At 47.8% G+C, this 15,706-nt stretch overlaps 1 protein-coding gene and 2 long non-coding RNA genes across 3 annotated transcripts; all 3 read right to left on the bottom strand.

Moving 5' to 3' along the window:
- Nucleotides 1–6,475: 6,475 nt before the first annotated feature.
- LOC148383080 (janus kinase and microtubule-interacting protein 3-like) lies at nt 6,476–7,087 on the bottom strand. The gene is made up of 3 exons (XM_088357002.1): nt 7,020–7,087; nt 6,737–6,799; nt 6,476–6,650 (listed from the first exon to the last, which is right to left on the bottom strand). The coding sequence occupies exons 1-3, from the start codon at nt 7,077–7,079 to the stop codon at nt 6,525–6,527; spliced, it is 249 nt and encodes an 82-aa protein (XP_088213128.1). The 5' UTR covers nt 7,080–7,087; the 3' UTR covers nt 6,476–6,524.
- A 370-nt stretch (nt 7,088–7,457) lies between these two features.
- On the bottom strand, nt 7,458–8,085 carry LOC148383079 (uncharacterized). The gene is made up of 3 exons (XR_015853216.1): nt 7,872–8,085; nt 7,717–7,787; nt 7,458–7,580 (listed from the first exon to the last, which is right to left on the bottom strand). It is a non-coding gene; the product is annotated as an uncharacterized LOC148383079 (long non-coding RNA).
- A 3,867-nt stretch (nt 8,086–11,952) lies between these two features.
- Nucleotides 11,953–15,706, bottom strand: LOC148383078 (uncharacterized). Its single transcript, XR_015853539.1, has 5 exons — nt 15,617–15,706; nt 13,540–13,569; nt 13,196–13,349; nt 13,007–13,083; nt 11,953–12,539 (listed from the first exon to the last, which is right to left on the bottom strand). It is a non-coding gene; the product is annotated as an uncharacterized LOC148383078 (long non-coding RNA).

Here is a 15,706-nt window from a genome sequence, read left to right as displayed (position 1 = left end):
TCGTTTAAATTATGATTTTGTTTAAATACTAGGCATAGACACAAAATCTACGGCACAAAATGGGCAGACTTTACTTGTTTGAAGAGGACTGGTTACAAGACAGACTTTTCTGATTTATTTAATGGGAAGAGGACTTATTTAGTTTATTTAATCTATTTTTGTTCCCTGGCAAAATTGGATTTGCTGAAATTGTATTTTGCCAAATCTCGATTTGAGACCTGATAGGAAGTATTAAACGCTTAGTTAAATCAATACAAGTTGGTAAGAAGAGCGAGTAATGTTGGTTGAACCGATGAATGAAGGTTGAAAGCAATTTAAATTATGACTTTGTATAAATACTAGATATTAACAGAACATCTACTGCGCAAAATGGGCAGAGTTTACTTGTTTGAGAAGGAGTGGCTTATTCAAAACTAAGATTTATGTAATCTGTTTGTTCCCAGGCAAAATTGGATGTGATGCAATTCCAAATTTCACCACATGATGGTGCCCAATTTTGACTTCATAGGACATATTAAACACTTAGCTTGTTATTATGTTCAAGGTAATCAGATTTGTTTATCATTCTAATGGCCTCTTCAAAACTATTCTGGATTACTACTTTGGATCTATTCTACATTACTTGGCAACAACATACTCTGTAACAGATTAGGCAGTATAATCACATATGTTAACTTGAGAGTGCCCACACTCAATCTACTTATCGTGATGTGTTAAATCAATTACTGTTAGACATTATTTGTCTGATAATCTACCAAATCTTTGAATTGAAGAATTTGTGATTTAATTAATAGCTTGTTCAGGGTAATCAGACTTGTATATAATTCTAATGGCCTTCTTTTGAAAACTATTCTGAATTACAACTTTGGATCTTATATTACTTTGCAACAATCTACTCCGTGACAGATTAGGCAGTATAATCACATATGTTAACTTCAGTGCCCACACTGTATTTATTTATGGTTATTTGTTAAATCAAGTACTGTTAGACATGAAATAGGAAGTGTTTAACATAAATGTTATGGCTACTCACCATTGTAGCTCGCTCCTGGTCAATGATACGAGCCTCTTCTTGCAGTGGAAAACTTGCAGCCAACAAACACCGTGGAACCTAAAGGAATGAAATTAAACATTAACATTTCGCCTCGACCAATTTTCACACGTACAACGCAACGCGGCTACACTTCTGCTATTACAAACGTAAATCTCCTTAAACACAATGAGTGTTACTTACTGTGTACGCTCTAGACGGTCCAGTTGCAAGCAGAAAATAAAGATATTTCTGTTGATAATCGTCGCTGCTCAGTGGCTCACGGCCATCGCGCCAACAGATTTGAATTTTGGCGGAGGTTCGGGCAATTACGTCATATCCGCGGCATTTGACTGCGACGTAATACCCGCTTATCTGAAACGGCAGTTAAAAGTAGAGTTACATCAAGTTTTCTTGGAACCTAAACGAATGAAAGAAAACTATCATTTGGCCACAACCAACATTCACAGATACAACACAACGTGCGGGGTTGAGGTTAAAGATTGAGTGAAGGGCCCTCGTTTTAAACTACTGTTTTGAAAAGGAGTGGGAACAAGTAAGACGTATTTAATTTATTTAATGGGAAGTAGTAAGACTTATTAAATTTATTTAATCTACTTTTCTTCCCAGGCAAAATTTGATGTGCTGCAATTCCAAATTTCCAAAGTGAATGAAGGAATGAAGTCCTTTAAATTATGATTTTGTATAAATACTAGGCATTAACACAAAATCGACGGCACAAAATGGGCAGACTTTACTTGTTTGAAAAGGACTGGTTACAAGACAGACTTTTTTAATTTATTTAATGGGAAGAAGACTTATTTAGTTTAATTGATCTATTTTTGTTCCCTGCCAAAATTCGATTTGCTGCAATTCCAAATTTCCAAAGTGAATGAAGGAAAGAAGTCGTTTAAATTATGATTTTGTTTAAATACTAGGCATAGACACAAAATCTACGGCACAAAATGGGCAGACTTTACTTGTTTGAAGAGGACTGGTTACAAGACAGACTTTTCTGATTTATTTAATGGGAAGAGGACTTATTTAGTTTATTTAATCTATTTTTGTTCCCTGGCAAAATTGGATTTGCTGAAATTGTATTTTGCCAAATCTCGATTTGAGACCTGATAGGAAGTATTAAACGCTTAGTTAAATCAATACAAGTTGGTAAGAAGAGCGAGTAATGTTGGTTGAACCGATGAATGAAGGTTGAAAGCAATTTAAATTATGACTTTGTATAAATACTAGATATTAACAGAACATCTACTGCGCAAAATGGGCAGAGTTTACTTGTTTGAGAAGGAGTGGCTTATTCAAAACTAAGATTTATGTAATCTGTTTGTTCCCAGGCAAAATTGGATGTGATGCAATTCCAAATTTCACCACATGATGGTGCCCAATTTTGACTTCATAGGACATATTAAACACTTAGCTTGTTATTATGTTCAAGGTAATCAGATTTGTTTATCATTCTAATGGCCTCTTCAAAACTATTCTGGATTACTACTTTGGATCTATTCTACATTACTTGGCAACAACATACTCTGTAACAGATTAGGCAGTATAATCACATATGTTAACTTGAGAGTGCCCACACTCAATCTACTTATCGTGATGTGTTAAATCAATTACTGTTAGACATTATTTGTCTGATAATCTACCAAATCTTTGAATTGAAGAATTTGTGATTTAATTAATAGCTTGTTCGGGGTAATCAGACTTGTATATAATTCTAATGGCCTTCTTTTGAAAACTATTCTGAATTACAACTTTGGATCTTATATTACTTTGCAACAATCTACTCGGTGACAGATTAGGCAGTATAATCACATATGTTAACTTCAGTGCCCACACTGTATTTATTTATGGTTATTTGTTAAATCAAGTACTGTTAGACATGAAATAGGAAGTGTTTAACATAAATGTTATGGCTACTCACCATTGTAGCTCGCTCCTGGTCAATGATATGAGCCTCTTCTTGCAGTGGAAAACTTGCAGCCAACAAACACCGTGGAACCTAAAGGAATGAAATTAAACATTAACATTTCGCCCGGACCAACATTCACACGTACAACGCAACGCGGCTACACTTCTGCTATTACAAACGTAAATCTCCTTAAACACAACGAGTGTTACTTACCGTGTACGCTCTAGGCAAAATTGGATGTGATGCAATTCCAAATCTATCTGAAACGGCAGTTAAAAGTAGAGTTACATCAAGTTTTCTTTTTTAATCAACACAATCATTTACAACCGTTGACCAGAAAGAATCGTCGAAATTCGACGTCCCCCACAAACGCCACGCTCACTCGCTTTTCAGGGCAACAAAAGTACTTCTTTTTAAAAACGATGAGTTGTACTTACCGTGTACGCTCTGGACGGTCCAGTTGCAAGCAGAAAATAAAAATATTTCTCTTGTTAGTCGTATGTTACCATCCGCTGTGTCTTTGTCAACATCGCCGCCATTTTCCTACTTCCTGCTGCGAGCCACGCCCACGGATTTAAATTTGGGCGGAAGCTCTTTCCATTGGCGTCGTTTTCGCGTATAGCAAATCCGATTGGTTGGGAAGGGGGCACGGTTATGCAGCCGAGGAGTCCTGTGATCGGTGGGATGTAAAGTAGGCGTCGACGTCACGTCCGCGTCACGTGACCACGACGTGGCAGACGTCAAATAGCAACCGCTGTTTTGTTTAGTAGACTTACAGTTGTTATGCATTGACATAATGGCGCACACACCAAATAGATTTAAATAAATTAAATAATTCTTCTGCCCACTCTCTTTTAAACAAGTTAACTCTCCCCGCGGATTTGAATTCCGGCGAAAGTTACGCCCATCGACGTCACGTATGTCACGTGACCACGACGTGGCAGATGTCATATAGCAACCGCTGTTTTGTTTAGTAGATTTACAGTTGTTATGCATTGGCATAATGGTGTGCACTCAAAATAGATTTAAATAAATTAAATATTTCTTCTGCCTACTCCCTTTTAAACAAGTTAACTCTGCCCACGTCCATTGACGTCTTGTCTGCGTCACGTGACCACGACGTAGCGACGTCATATAGTAACCGCTGTTTTGACCAGTAGACTTAGTTATTATGCGTTGACATAATGGCGCACTGGTTAGCATGGCCACCTCTTAAGCATGATGATGCGGGTTCGACGCCTGATCAATGTTAGCATGGAGTGAGCTGAAGTGCATGGCGCTGAAGATTTGAATCTTTGAAATGCGCTGAGGTCTGACATATCAGGCAGAATGGTTTGCCATCACGTTCAACAAAAAATAGAAACTTTCCCACTCTGATTAAAACGTCCTGTGTTCATCTACGTATTTTTGTTTTGCTGTGCATCTTTTCCCTGCCATTTCGAGAGCCCAATTGACACTCATAGTTTAAAGAAATGTGTTTGCCCATCCTACTTTGTGGAATTTCACCACATGCGCTTTTGACCAAAATACCAAATTGAACTCAAGTGAAGCCAACACGCACAACCCCCCCCCCCCCCCCCCCCCCACACACACACACACAAATGTTGATATGAACATAAAAGAGCCGCATGCGGTTCGGGAGTTGCGGCTTGGCCAAACCTGTACTATACAACTTTATTTGTATAAAATTTTCACAACAGCTGTCACACAAACAAAGCGGGAAAAACCGAAGACGTGCGTGTTCCGCCCACGCTGGATTTATTTGCACCTTTGAAAAGACACCGTATTGCCGCAGATGTGGCAAAGAGTACTTTTGGGCATCTGAGACGGAAGGATGTCCAAAGCATCACGTCACCTGCTCTGGTAGGCATGGTGGTGGGACGTTGAGGTCAACCGCTTTGGGGTTGGCTGACTCTTTGATCGCAGGATGCCACACACTTGAAGACAGAAGCAGAAAAGCAGAGCTAAATGCAAAATGTACTCACCGGTGACTCCAATTTTTTTCCCCCCTGAAGAAACAGCTGGACGGGTGGCCCCGGCTGGCCAGTGGGACTCTTGTTATTCTGACCCTTTTTAGTGCGCGTTTGGGGCAACAACCGTTTTTTGTGGCGCTCTCTTCTGGTTCAAAAGTGCCCTGCATGTGAATTTGCTTTTCCTGCCTTCTGATTGGATGAGCGCCGGTGTGACGCGGTGCCTCTGTCACCGTGGCGGGGGGTATACGTTGGCATCGGAGCGTCTGCCAACGTCTGAGACCGGCTGGCAGTGTATCGGAGGTGTCGAGTGCGGTGCCGCTGGAGCTCACTCACCAGCTGGTGTTAGGGCCACAGAATGAAGGCCAAGGAGAAGAATAGAAAGAGAAACAGAAACTTCTCCTCCAATTGTTTGATTTGTCTCTTCTGAGCTTCGATGAATTCTTTCAGCTCTTTGTTCCTCTAGGACGGACAAATGGAAAGTGGCATTCAAAAGCCAGTAAGCGTGCAAGTAAGTGCCGGGCTGGCTTTGGGCCCTTACCTGTTGCGCGCTGTGCAGCAGATCCATTCTCTCTTGGAGGATGCAAGCGTCGCGCTCCCTCAACTCGCACATCAGGGCTCGCTTCCATTGGTCCACGGCGCTCCTAAGCTCTTCTCTCTGATCCGCCGTCAGCACGTCATTCACGCCAGCGTGGCTGGCTTTTTCGCCGTCCGTGGCGGGGCAGTCCCGCTGCGGTAGCGCCTCGTACAACATGGCCTCCAGCTCCAGGATCCTCTGGGCCGCAATCCTCGTCCATCAGTGGTCCGGCGGGAGATTTGAGGGCGGCTTACCTTATGAGCCTGGTCCATGGAACACTTCCTGAAGTCCAACTCTTCATCCAGGTAGCCCTTCTGCTTGCAGAACATATCCTAGCACAGCTCAAGGTCAGAATTGTTGGGGCACATTGCCGGAGTTCCCCTTGGCTGATGTCGCGTGTCTGTCTACCTTCTCACTTTCAATGTCCAACATCTTCTGTTGAAGTGCTGACTTGGTCACTTTGATGTATTCTAACCACTGAGGAAAGGCTGCTGTCACATAAGCAGAATGCGAGAGCGTGCGTGGACGTGCGCGTTACCTTCTCGGCTAGGGTGAGAAGGGTCCTGGCGTGAATCACGACCACCTGCTCCTCGTTGGTGAGATTCTGCAAGAGCCCAAAGGCACAGCGTCAACAAGCTTCTTTCAGCGCAAAGCCTTCCAAAAGTCACATTTGAGCCGCCGAGTCTCGTGGAGTGCGAACATAAGGAGTTCGACATACACTTACGGCGTTATAGCCCAGGATGTCCAGCTTCTTCATCAGATCACTGATGACGATGTCCGGGGGAAAGGCGCAAGGAGCAATGTAAGGTGTTCTGGGACCTCGGGTTAAGGTTAGGGTTGCGAGGGACGCCTTACGTACGCTCACGCCCTCGGCCTCGCAGTAGATCTGCAAAGGGCTGAGGCCGTCTGGGAAACGGACTTGCAGAAACTTCAAGACGGGGGAGCGCCACTCCCTCTCCTGAAAGGCAGAGGCATGCATCCGTCCGTCCGTCCGTCCGTCCGTCCGTCACATCTCTGGCCTCAACACGCTTGTGCGAGTCTTCCCACCTCCAGCTCCAGGATGCGGAACTCAAGCAGTTCGTTTTGGTCTCGGATATCCTGGATGTGCTCTTTCAGACGCGCTTCTTCCGCCTCCATCCACCTGACCTGAAAAGACAGTCAGACCTCATCTGCGGGGCTTCCCGACAGGTGTGACGCCAAGCGACTCCGCCCAGCGCCTTTCTTTCCGTCACCTTTTCGGCCAACTGCTGATTGCTCTGACGCAGCAGCTGCTTCTCCTCCACCCACTTGACATTCTAGAAGAGACAAACGCGTGGACAGCTTTGGAATGTTGTGTCATTTTCATCCACAAATTCTTTGGTTGACTGGAAAATGACATTTGCTTTTCTCCGCATTTTCCCAGCCACGTTCGGGGGGGGGGGGGGGGGGGGTTGGTCCAGTAATGCCAGACGGATGAGTGACTGAAGAATGTAGCTATTTTGTCTGAGAAAAAGGTGTGCTCATTGATGAGCTTACCTGTCCTTGTTGCTTCAGCGCTGACTCCAGATCTGCTACTCTGCTTTGATAGTGACCCATTTCTACCATCAGCTTTTCTCTGGTCTGAAAGGAGGAGGAGGGAGGCTCCTCCTCCTCCTTTCAGACCAGAGAACACCCGAGGCTGGGTGAGAACGGGGAGGCTGCGACCCGGCCGGGGGTTGCGGGAAGGGGCGCCACCTTGATCTCCTTCTCGGCGTCGTAGTCCCCTTTCGCTGGTCTGGGCTAGCAGAGCGTAGGCTCGTTGCAGCGCTTGATATTCTTGCGTCAGCTGGCGGTAGCGAAGCTCCGCCTCTTCATGCACACACCAATGCAACACAGCACTAGTACCAGAATCAGTCAGACCGGCGACAAAGCACCCGCGACGCAAAGACGAGTCCGATTCCAGGCTGAAGAGGAATGTTTGGTGCCAATACGCTGGCAGAAATGGCGGGCTACCTCTTCGGGTTCCGTGTCGGGGGTTCTGTCGGTGTGAAAAGACAAGGACGATCCGTCCGAGTCCACCAACACGTCTTCGTCGTAGCCGTAAAATGTTTCGATGACCTGCGGGCGCGGAAGCAAACATCTCTCTGAACAAACTGAAGCGACACCTCACGATGAATCGACGAGAGGAACGATAGCGAGAAAAAGGCCATTTCATCTTGCGCAACACCAAGCAGCCGCAAACAAACAGACTCACCTTGCAGGACCTCACGCTTTGTTCCTCCTCAGAGATTCTCGACGTCGGTATCGTAGCAGCAAATCTCTCTCCTGTCGACACAAATAATCCGCCTTTGAGATTCTTTGGATGCAAAGGGAACGAACGGCTCCGGCGCAGAAACAAACGCGACTCACAATGACATTTCTGACATGAGCTCCTGTCTCCAGAGCCTGAAAAACACGTCACCGGCGATGATTGGAGGGACGCTCGTCTTTTCCAAAAGTGACAACTACAGGGTGTGTCAGGGTTTTCCAGATTATCTTTATCGTATCATTGTGTTGCTTTGACTTTGACTGCGACCTGTAATAAATAATATTATTTATCCCTTATTTATCCCTATCGCTTATCCCTTCCTACACAAAGTCGTAAAACACCCCTTGCTATGTTTTGACTAGAGGTCAAGGGCTTCCTCTATTCAATCCACTCTTACACCCACCCTGTTTCTCTTAATTAAAATGCTCGTGCAGGAGCCGAGAGTCAGACTTCATTCGTACAACGGATGGACTCTCCACCTGCAGGTGTCCAAAAGAACTTACTTGTCTCCCGTGTGGTTCTTGCAAAATAAGTTGGAGCGAGCGCAACTCTAACAGGGTGCATTTTGCCACTAGCTGCCTACGGACAATGACGTCGCGCTCGCGGCTCATGGTTGACGGGCTGAGCAGCCGGGCAAGTCCGTCGTTTTCAGCGCACAGCGAGTGGCAAAGGCGCTGACAAAACGGGAGCTTTGAGCTGCTGAAAACGGCAAAACAAGTCTAAAGCGTGTTCAAACGCGTGCGCACAATGCTCCTGCTTGAAAGGTCGGAATTTAAGGGGCCAATTTTTTGGATGGCGGCCGCCGGCCAAGCTTTGGACGGAAAAGGTTTCCTGGCGACAGCGAGCGAGCGCGGCGCTGCCGTACGTGCACCGAGTCGCCTGCCTGAAGACCTTGGACAAGTCGTCGATGATGTGCCGCTGCTCCACAACTTGAAGGAACTCCATTTCACCGTCCTGCTGGCCGCAACCGCGGTCCAGGTCATTGAGCGAACTAGGCCTTCTCTGTGGAACACAAATGCAGTGGACTCTGTTGGCACGCCGCCGTTGTCCGCGTCGACTTACCAAGCTTGCCATCTCCTCGTTCTCCTGGGTGACAAAGCGCACTTTGTTTTCAAGGCGACACAGCACCAGCGAGAGTTCTTCATTCTTCCTGCTCAGGCGTTTGTTTTTGTACAGGAGTGGCAGAAACTGGCTTTCTGTTTCTCTCAGTCGCTTTAGCTGCAAGCATGAAGTGCGGGATGTGAAAGACGCACAACACGCGGGCCAGAACGTATCCATTCCTTTTGCATCGGTTTGAACGGAATCGTGGCTTTGGCTCCCAATAAAAGACATCTACCAGGCAACCGACTCGCCGCGCCGCTCAACTAATAAGCAAGCGCAATGGGTGCCTCGCTGGATGGCGCGCATCAAACGTAGCGCAAACCTTCAAGCGTGCCGTCAATAAATTACCAGTTCATTGCGCTCTTCAGAAAGCAGGGCGTTTCGATCCTCCAGTTTCCTGATGACTGCGCTGAGCTCAGCGATTTTCAGATGAAACCGTCGCGTGTCCCGATCCTCCTGAGACTGAAAACGCCCCGCAACACACACACACAAGCACTCGTTCAAAGTTCAAAACTGTTTTTGTGCTACCTTCCTCCAGCAACGAACTAAGTCATGCGTACTGCAAGTGTGTGATGAGGTGGCTTACGCAATGAAGAGGATTGCTAGTAGCGGCGTTGACCCCACTTCCAGGGTAGTTTAGGCCCGCCCTTTGGGAATCCCTCAGGGCAGCGATCTGCTGCTCGGCAGCCTGAGTCTGCAGCTGAAGGCGGTGGACGTGGCCGGCCCCAGGGCTTCATCCAAAACACTAACCGCTCTGTCTTTCAGCTTGATCTCATCCGTCTGGATGTACAAACGGGGAGCGCTCAGGCAGGCGGGCAAACTCATTTGCCAGAATTGTGACAAAAACAAAGAGAGCAACCGGCCAATTTTTTTCTGGAATCGACTAGAACACCTTTGCTGTGACAAAAGCGAAGCGAGCAACCGGACATTTTCTTCTTGTGAAATAGAATAGAATAGAATGCCTTAGGTGTCATTGCACTGCAGGTATACAACGAAATTGGGAACATAGCCACGCACCGCGCATCTGATCAGTCCTACCAGTCGGCGGATCTCCCTCTCGCAGTCTCTCTTGGTTCGGCTCAGCTCCTCCCGATGCTGGTGATGAGCCGATCGGAGCTCGGCCGCTCGGGACTGCCAGGCCTGCTGGGCCGCTGCCAGGGCTTCTTCCGCGCTCCTGGTGGAGGCGACACCGCTCGGTCTCCCGACACCGCCGCGTCTCCTCCACCTCCGCCAGCAAAGCGCCCCCCCTCCTCACCTGAGCAGACATTGCGCCACACCGGGCCGTTGAGACCGCAACGGAGCGCCGCGACGCTTACTGGGGACAAGCTACACAATACGGTAGCGGCCGCATCGAAGCCCGACGTGGCGTGCGGATAGTCAGACACGGATAGAGCGGATCACCTTGTCCATGGAGCCGTCCCTCAGGCTGAGGACCAAGGCATTCAGTCGCTGGATCTCTCCATCTTTGATTTTGATCACTCTCATCAGCTCCATTTCATGCTGCCGCAGTAATGTCTCCCTGGTAATGGCTAACTCTTTCTGCTTCTCCTCATGGAGTTTGCTTTTGAGTTCCGTCATGGCGGCGGTGGCACGGTGGTGCTCCGCCCGCAGGTCCTGACTTCTCTCTCTCTCCAGACAGCTGACCTGACATGACTTAGACTTAGACAAACTTTATTGTCATCTTGTCTGCACATGGTGCATACAAAACGAAATTCCGTTGCATACGTCTTACAACAAAGTAGTGATATTGCAGTTGAATAGAAGTAACATATCCTATGAAAATATATATATATACATATATATATTCTTTCAATCGGAGGCGGTGCAGCCTCCACACCACACAGAGAGACAGCTTGTCAGAATGCTCTCTATGGTGCTCCTGTAGAACGTCCTCATGATGGGTGGGGGCAGGTGGGCTCTCCTCATCCTCCGCAGGAAGTACAAGCGCTTCTGTGCCCTCTTGACCAGTGCCGTAGTGTTCATAGTCCAGGTGAGGTCTTCTGTGATGTGGACCCCCAGGAATTTGGTGGTGCTGACCACCTCCACAGCTGAGCTGTTGATGATCAGTGGAGCGTGGTGAGGCTGTTTTTTCCTGAAGTCGACGATGATCTCCTTCATCTTCTCCTCATTCAGGATCAGGCTGTTTTCTCTGCACCAGCCCACCAGCTGCTCCACCTCCTCTCTGTAGTCCAGGTCGTTGTTGTCTCTGATGAGCCCCACCACCGTTGTGTCGTCTGCTGACTTCACGATGTGATTGGTGGTGAACCTGAGGACGCAGTCGTGTGTCATCAGGGTGCACAGCAGGGGGCTCAGGACGCAGCCCTGAAGGGAGCCTGTGCTGAGGGTGATGACATCAGAGGTGTTCTGTCCGACCCGGACTGACTGAGGTCTGTTGGTGAGGAAGTCTAGCAGCCAGTTGCGAAGGGGGGTGTTGAAGCCCAGGTGTTCCAATTTTCCTACCAGATGCTGTGGGATGATGGTGTTAAACGCTGAGCTGAAGTCCAGGAACAGCCTCCGCACATGGGTGTTCTTCTCCTCCAGGTGAGCCAGGCTCAGGTGAAGAACGGAGGAGATGGCGTCCTGAGTGGAGCGGTTTTGCCGGTCGGCAAACTGGAACGGGTCAAATAATAGGGGGAGTCTGGAAACGATGTGACCTTTAAGCAGCCTTTCGAAGCACTTCATCATAACCGGAGTCAGTGCAACAGGCCGGTAATCATTAAATGAGGTGATTTGAGGTTTCTTCGGCACCGGAATGATGGAGGCAGTCTTAAAGCACGCCGGCACTGTGGCTTGGCCCAGCGAGGTGTTAAAAATGTCTGTGATGACCCCAGCCAGATGACTTGCACATTCCCTGAACACACGCCCAGGAATGTTGTCGGGGCCAGGGGCCTTACAGGGGTTGACTCTCCTCAGGGTCTTCAACACATCGGCGGAGTCAAGGCAGAGTACCTCCTCTTCCTGATGGGGGACAGTTTTAACTGCTGGAGTGCCGTTTAGTGCCTCGAACCTCCCAAAGAAGTTATTTAGACCATTTAGAAAGTCAGCATCAACTACACCCACCGGGGGGGGGGGGAGGGTGAGTTGTAGTCTGTAATCGCCCGTATGCCTTGCCACATACTCCTGATGTTTTTGACGTCGTGGAAACGATCCTGAAATTTTCGACTGCGGTCTCGCTTCGCTATCCTGATGGCACGGTTCAAGTTGGCTCTCGCTGTCCTCAGTGTCTCCTTGTCGCCAGACTTGAAGGCAGAGTTCCGCGCTCGTAGCGTTTGACGTACCTCCTCAGTCATCCAGGGTCGTTGGTTGCCCCGGGTGATGATATTCTTAGTGGTGCTGACGTCCTCGGTGCATTTGTTGATGTAGGCTGACACAGTCATGGCACACGCATGTCTAATCTACATCGGGAAAACTGGGAGGGAGGGAGGCAGGCAGGGAGGCAGGCAGGGAGGCAGGCAGGGAGGCAGGCAGTGTCTGTCTGTTGAGGTTTTCACCTTGTTCTTCTCCTGCTGAAGTTCTAACTGGACGTCCATCAGTTTGGTTCTCAGCTCGTCATTGGCGGCCTGAAGGGCGTCCGTTCGCTCCGCCTTGGCCCGCCCTGCCGGAGCTCGTTTGGACATCTCTTACTCGAGTCTCGCCCGGTCGTCAGTCAGAGATCACAACATTTGTACCTGGAGAGCACAAACGCAGCGCTGTTTTCCACTGGCTTCGAACTCAACTTCAATCGGTACCGTAACTTACAACATCATAAACATAGAACTAGCTTGACTTATTCATTGAATAAATGCATTTGGTTCTTCAAAACTGCATCACGCAACATAGCGTGACCGAGACGGCCGTTATCCACCTGCGTGAAGTTATTTGGTGAAATGAATGAGATGTTTAAGACACCATCGTTCTGTCTCTATGTAGATGAAGGTAAATAATCGATTGCTGAAGGTCCAAAGGTGTTGTGATAAACAAATAAACATATTAGTGATTAGTGACATATTTGTGATAAACATATTAGGCAGGATAATCACATATGTTAACGTGACTGCCCACACTGTATTTATTTATGGTTATTTGTTAAATCGAGTACTGTTAGACATGAAATAGGAAGTGTTTAACATAAATGGAAGACGAAAGGGGTACTCACCATTGTAGCTCCTGCTGGTCAATGATACGAGCCTCTTCTTGCAGTGGAAAACATACAGCCAACAAACACCGTGGAACCTAAAGGAATGAAATTAAACATTAACATTTAGCCTCAACCAACATTCACAGATACAACGCAACGCAAACTACACAAACGTAAATCTTTTTAAACACAATGAGTTGTACTTACCGTGTACGCTCTAGACGGTCCACTTGCAAGCGGAAAATAAAGATATTTCTGTTGATAATCCGGTGTCTCGCTCAAGGCCATTGCGCCCACAGATTTGAATTTTGGCGAGAGTTCAGCCTATTGACGTCATTTCCGCGGTGTAATACCCGCATATCTGAAACGGCAAAGTTAAGAGTAGAGTTAAATAAAGTTTTTAGTCAACGCAATAATTTACAACCGTTGACCAGTCGAAATAATCGTCGAAATTTGGCGTCTGTGGCTGGAAGCAGACGCCGAGTTCGACATTCCTCCCAAACGCCACACTCCCTCGCTTTTCAGGGCTAAAAAAAAACAGTTGGAATTACCTTGTACGCTCTAGACGGTCAAGTTGCAAGCTGAAAACAAAAATATTTGCCTTGTTAGTCATCGTGTTACTAACAGCTGTGTCTTGTTTGCCAGAACTGCCGCTTTCCTACTTCCTGTTGCAAGCCACGCCCACGGATTATAATTTTGCCGTGAGTTCCGCCTATTGACGTCATGTCCGCGTCACATGACTGCGACGTAATATTATCGAAAACTGTTTGTGCGGTATTGTGTTGTTCTGTGCGGTATTGTGTTATTCTGTGCGGCGTCGTGTTGTTCTGTGCGGCGTCGTGTTGTTCAGTGCGACGTCGTGTTGTTCAGTGCGGCATGGTGTTGTTCAGTGCGGCATGGTGTTGTTCAGTGCGGCATAATGTTCAGTGCGGCATGGTGTTGTTCAGTGCGGGATGGTGTTGTTCAGTGCAGGATGGTGTTGTTCAGTGCGGCATGGTGTTGTTCAGTGCGGAATGGTGTTGTTCAGTGCGGCATGGTGTTGTTCAGTGCGGCATGGTGTTGTTCAGTGCAGGATGGTGTTGTTCAATGCGGAATGGTGTTGTTCAGTGCGGGATGGTGTTGTTCAGTGCAGGATGGTGTTGTTCAGTGCGGCATGGTGTTGTTCAATGCGGCATGGTGTTGTTCAGTGCAGGATGGTGTTGTTCAGTGCGGCATGGTGTTGTTCAATGCGGCATGGTGTTGTTCAATGCGGCATGGTGTTGTTCAGTGCGGCATGGTGTTGTTCAGTGCGGCATGGTGTTGTTCAGTGCAGCGTAATGTTGTTCAGTGCGGCATGGTGTTGTTCAGTGCGGAATGGTGTTGTTCAGTGCGGCATGGTGTTGTTCAGTGCAGGATGGTGTTGTTCAGTGCGGCATGGTGTTGCTCAGTGCGGCATGGTGTTGTTCAGTGCGGGATGGTGTTGTTCATTGCGGCATGGTGTTGTTCAGTGCGGCATGGTGTTGTTCAGTGCGGGATGGTGTTGTTCATTGCGGCATGGTGTTGTTCAGTGCGGCATGGTGTTGTTCAGTGCGGCATGGTGTTGTTCAGTGCGGGATGGTGTTGTTCAGTGCAGGATGGTGTTGTTCAGTGCGGCATGGTGTTGTTCAGTGCGGCATGGTGTTGTTCATTTCGGCATAATGTTGTTCAGTGCGGCATAATGTTGTTTAGTGCGGCATGGTGTTGTTCAGTGCGGGATGGTGTTGTTCAGTGCGTTATAATGTTGTTCAGTGCGGCATGGTGTTGTTCAGTGCGGCATGGTGTTGTTCAGTGCGGCATGGTGTTGTTCAGTGCGGCATAATGTTGTTCAGTGCGGCATAATGTTGTTCAGTGCGGCATGGTGTTGTTCAGTGCGGGATGGTGTTGTTCAGTGCGGGATGGTGTTGTTCAGTGCGGCATGGTGTTCAATGCGGAATGGTGTTGTTCAGTGCAGGATGGTGTTGTTCAGTGCGGCATGGTGTTGTTCAGTGCGGCATAATGTTGTTCAGTGCGGCATGGTGTTGTTCAGTGCGGCATGGTGTTGTTCAGTGCGGCATGGTGTTGTTCAGTGCGGCATAATGTTGTTCAGTGCGGCATGGTGTTGTTCAGTGCGGCATGGTGTTGTTCAGTGCGGCATAATGTTCAGTGCGGCATAATGTTGTTCAGTGCGGCATGGTGTTGTTCAGTGCGGGATGGTGTTGTTCAGTGCAGGATGGTGTTGTTCAGTGCGGCATGGTGTTCAGTGCGGGATGGTGTCTTTCAGTGCGGCATGGTGTCGTTCAGTGCGGCATGGTGTCTTTCAGTGCGGCATGGTGTCGTTCAGTGAGGCATGGTGTTGTTCAGTGCGGCATGGTGTTGTTTAGTGCGGCATGGTGTTGTTCAGTGCGGGATGGTGTTGTTCAGTGTGGCATGGTGTTCAGTGCGGCATGGTGTTGTTCAGTGCGGTATCGTGTTGTTCAGTGCGGTATCGTGTTTCTCAGTGCGGTATCGTGTTGTTCAGTGCAGTATCGTTGTGTTGTTCGTATTGTGTTTAACACTTAGCCTCTAACACTTAGCCTCTAACACTTAGCCTCTAGCATCTAGAAGGTAAATAAATAGGAAGGAAGGACTCACCGGTGACGTCTTCGCCCACGTCCAAGCGTTGTACTTTGTATTTTCATCCTTCTGACAGTGGAAAACATAGCCAACAAACACCGTGGAACC

This window comes from Syngnathus floridae, chromosome 17 (assembly GCF_059516105.1).
Source record: "Syngnathus floridae isolate MCC-2025c chromosome 17, RoL_Sflo_1.0, whole genome shotgun sequence".
NCBI lineage: Eukaryota > Metazoa > Chordata > Actinopteri > Syngnathiformes > Syngnathidae > Syngnathus > Syngnathus floridae.
The sequence above is the reverse complement of the archived record's forward strand: the minus strand, read 5'-3'. Positions and strand labels throughout refer to the sequence as shown.

Bases quoted from the DNA above. Each gene is read 5' to 3' on its own strand.
- LOC148383080 (XM_088357002.1), bottom strand. From the start codon at position 7,079: ATGGGTCACTATCAAAGCAGAGTAGCAGATCTGGAGTCAGCGCTGAAG. The intron at 6,800-7,019 runs GTAAGCTCATCA...TGTCTCTTCTAG, and splicing joins CGCTGAAGCAACAAGGACAG to AATGTCAAGTGGGTGGAGGA. The intron at 6,651-6,736 runs GTGACGGAAAGA...CTGTCTTTTCAG, and splicing joins ATCAGCAGTTGGCCGAAAAG to GTCAGGTGGATGGAGGCGGA.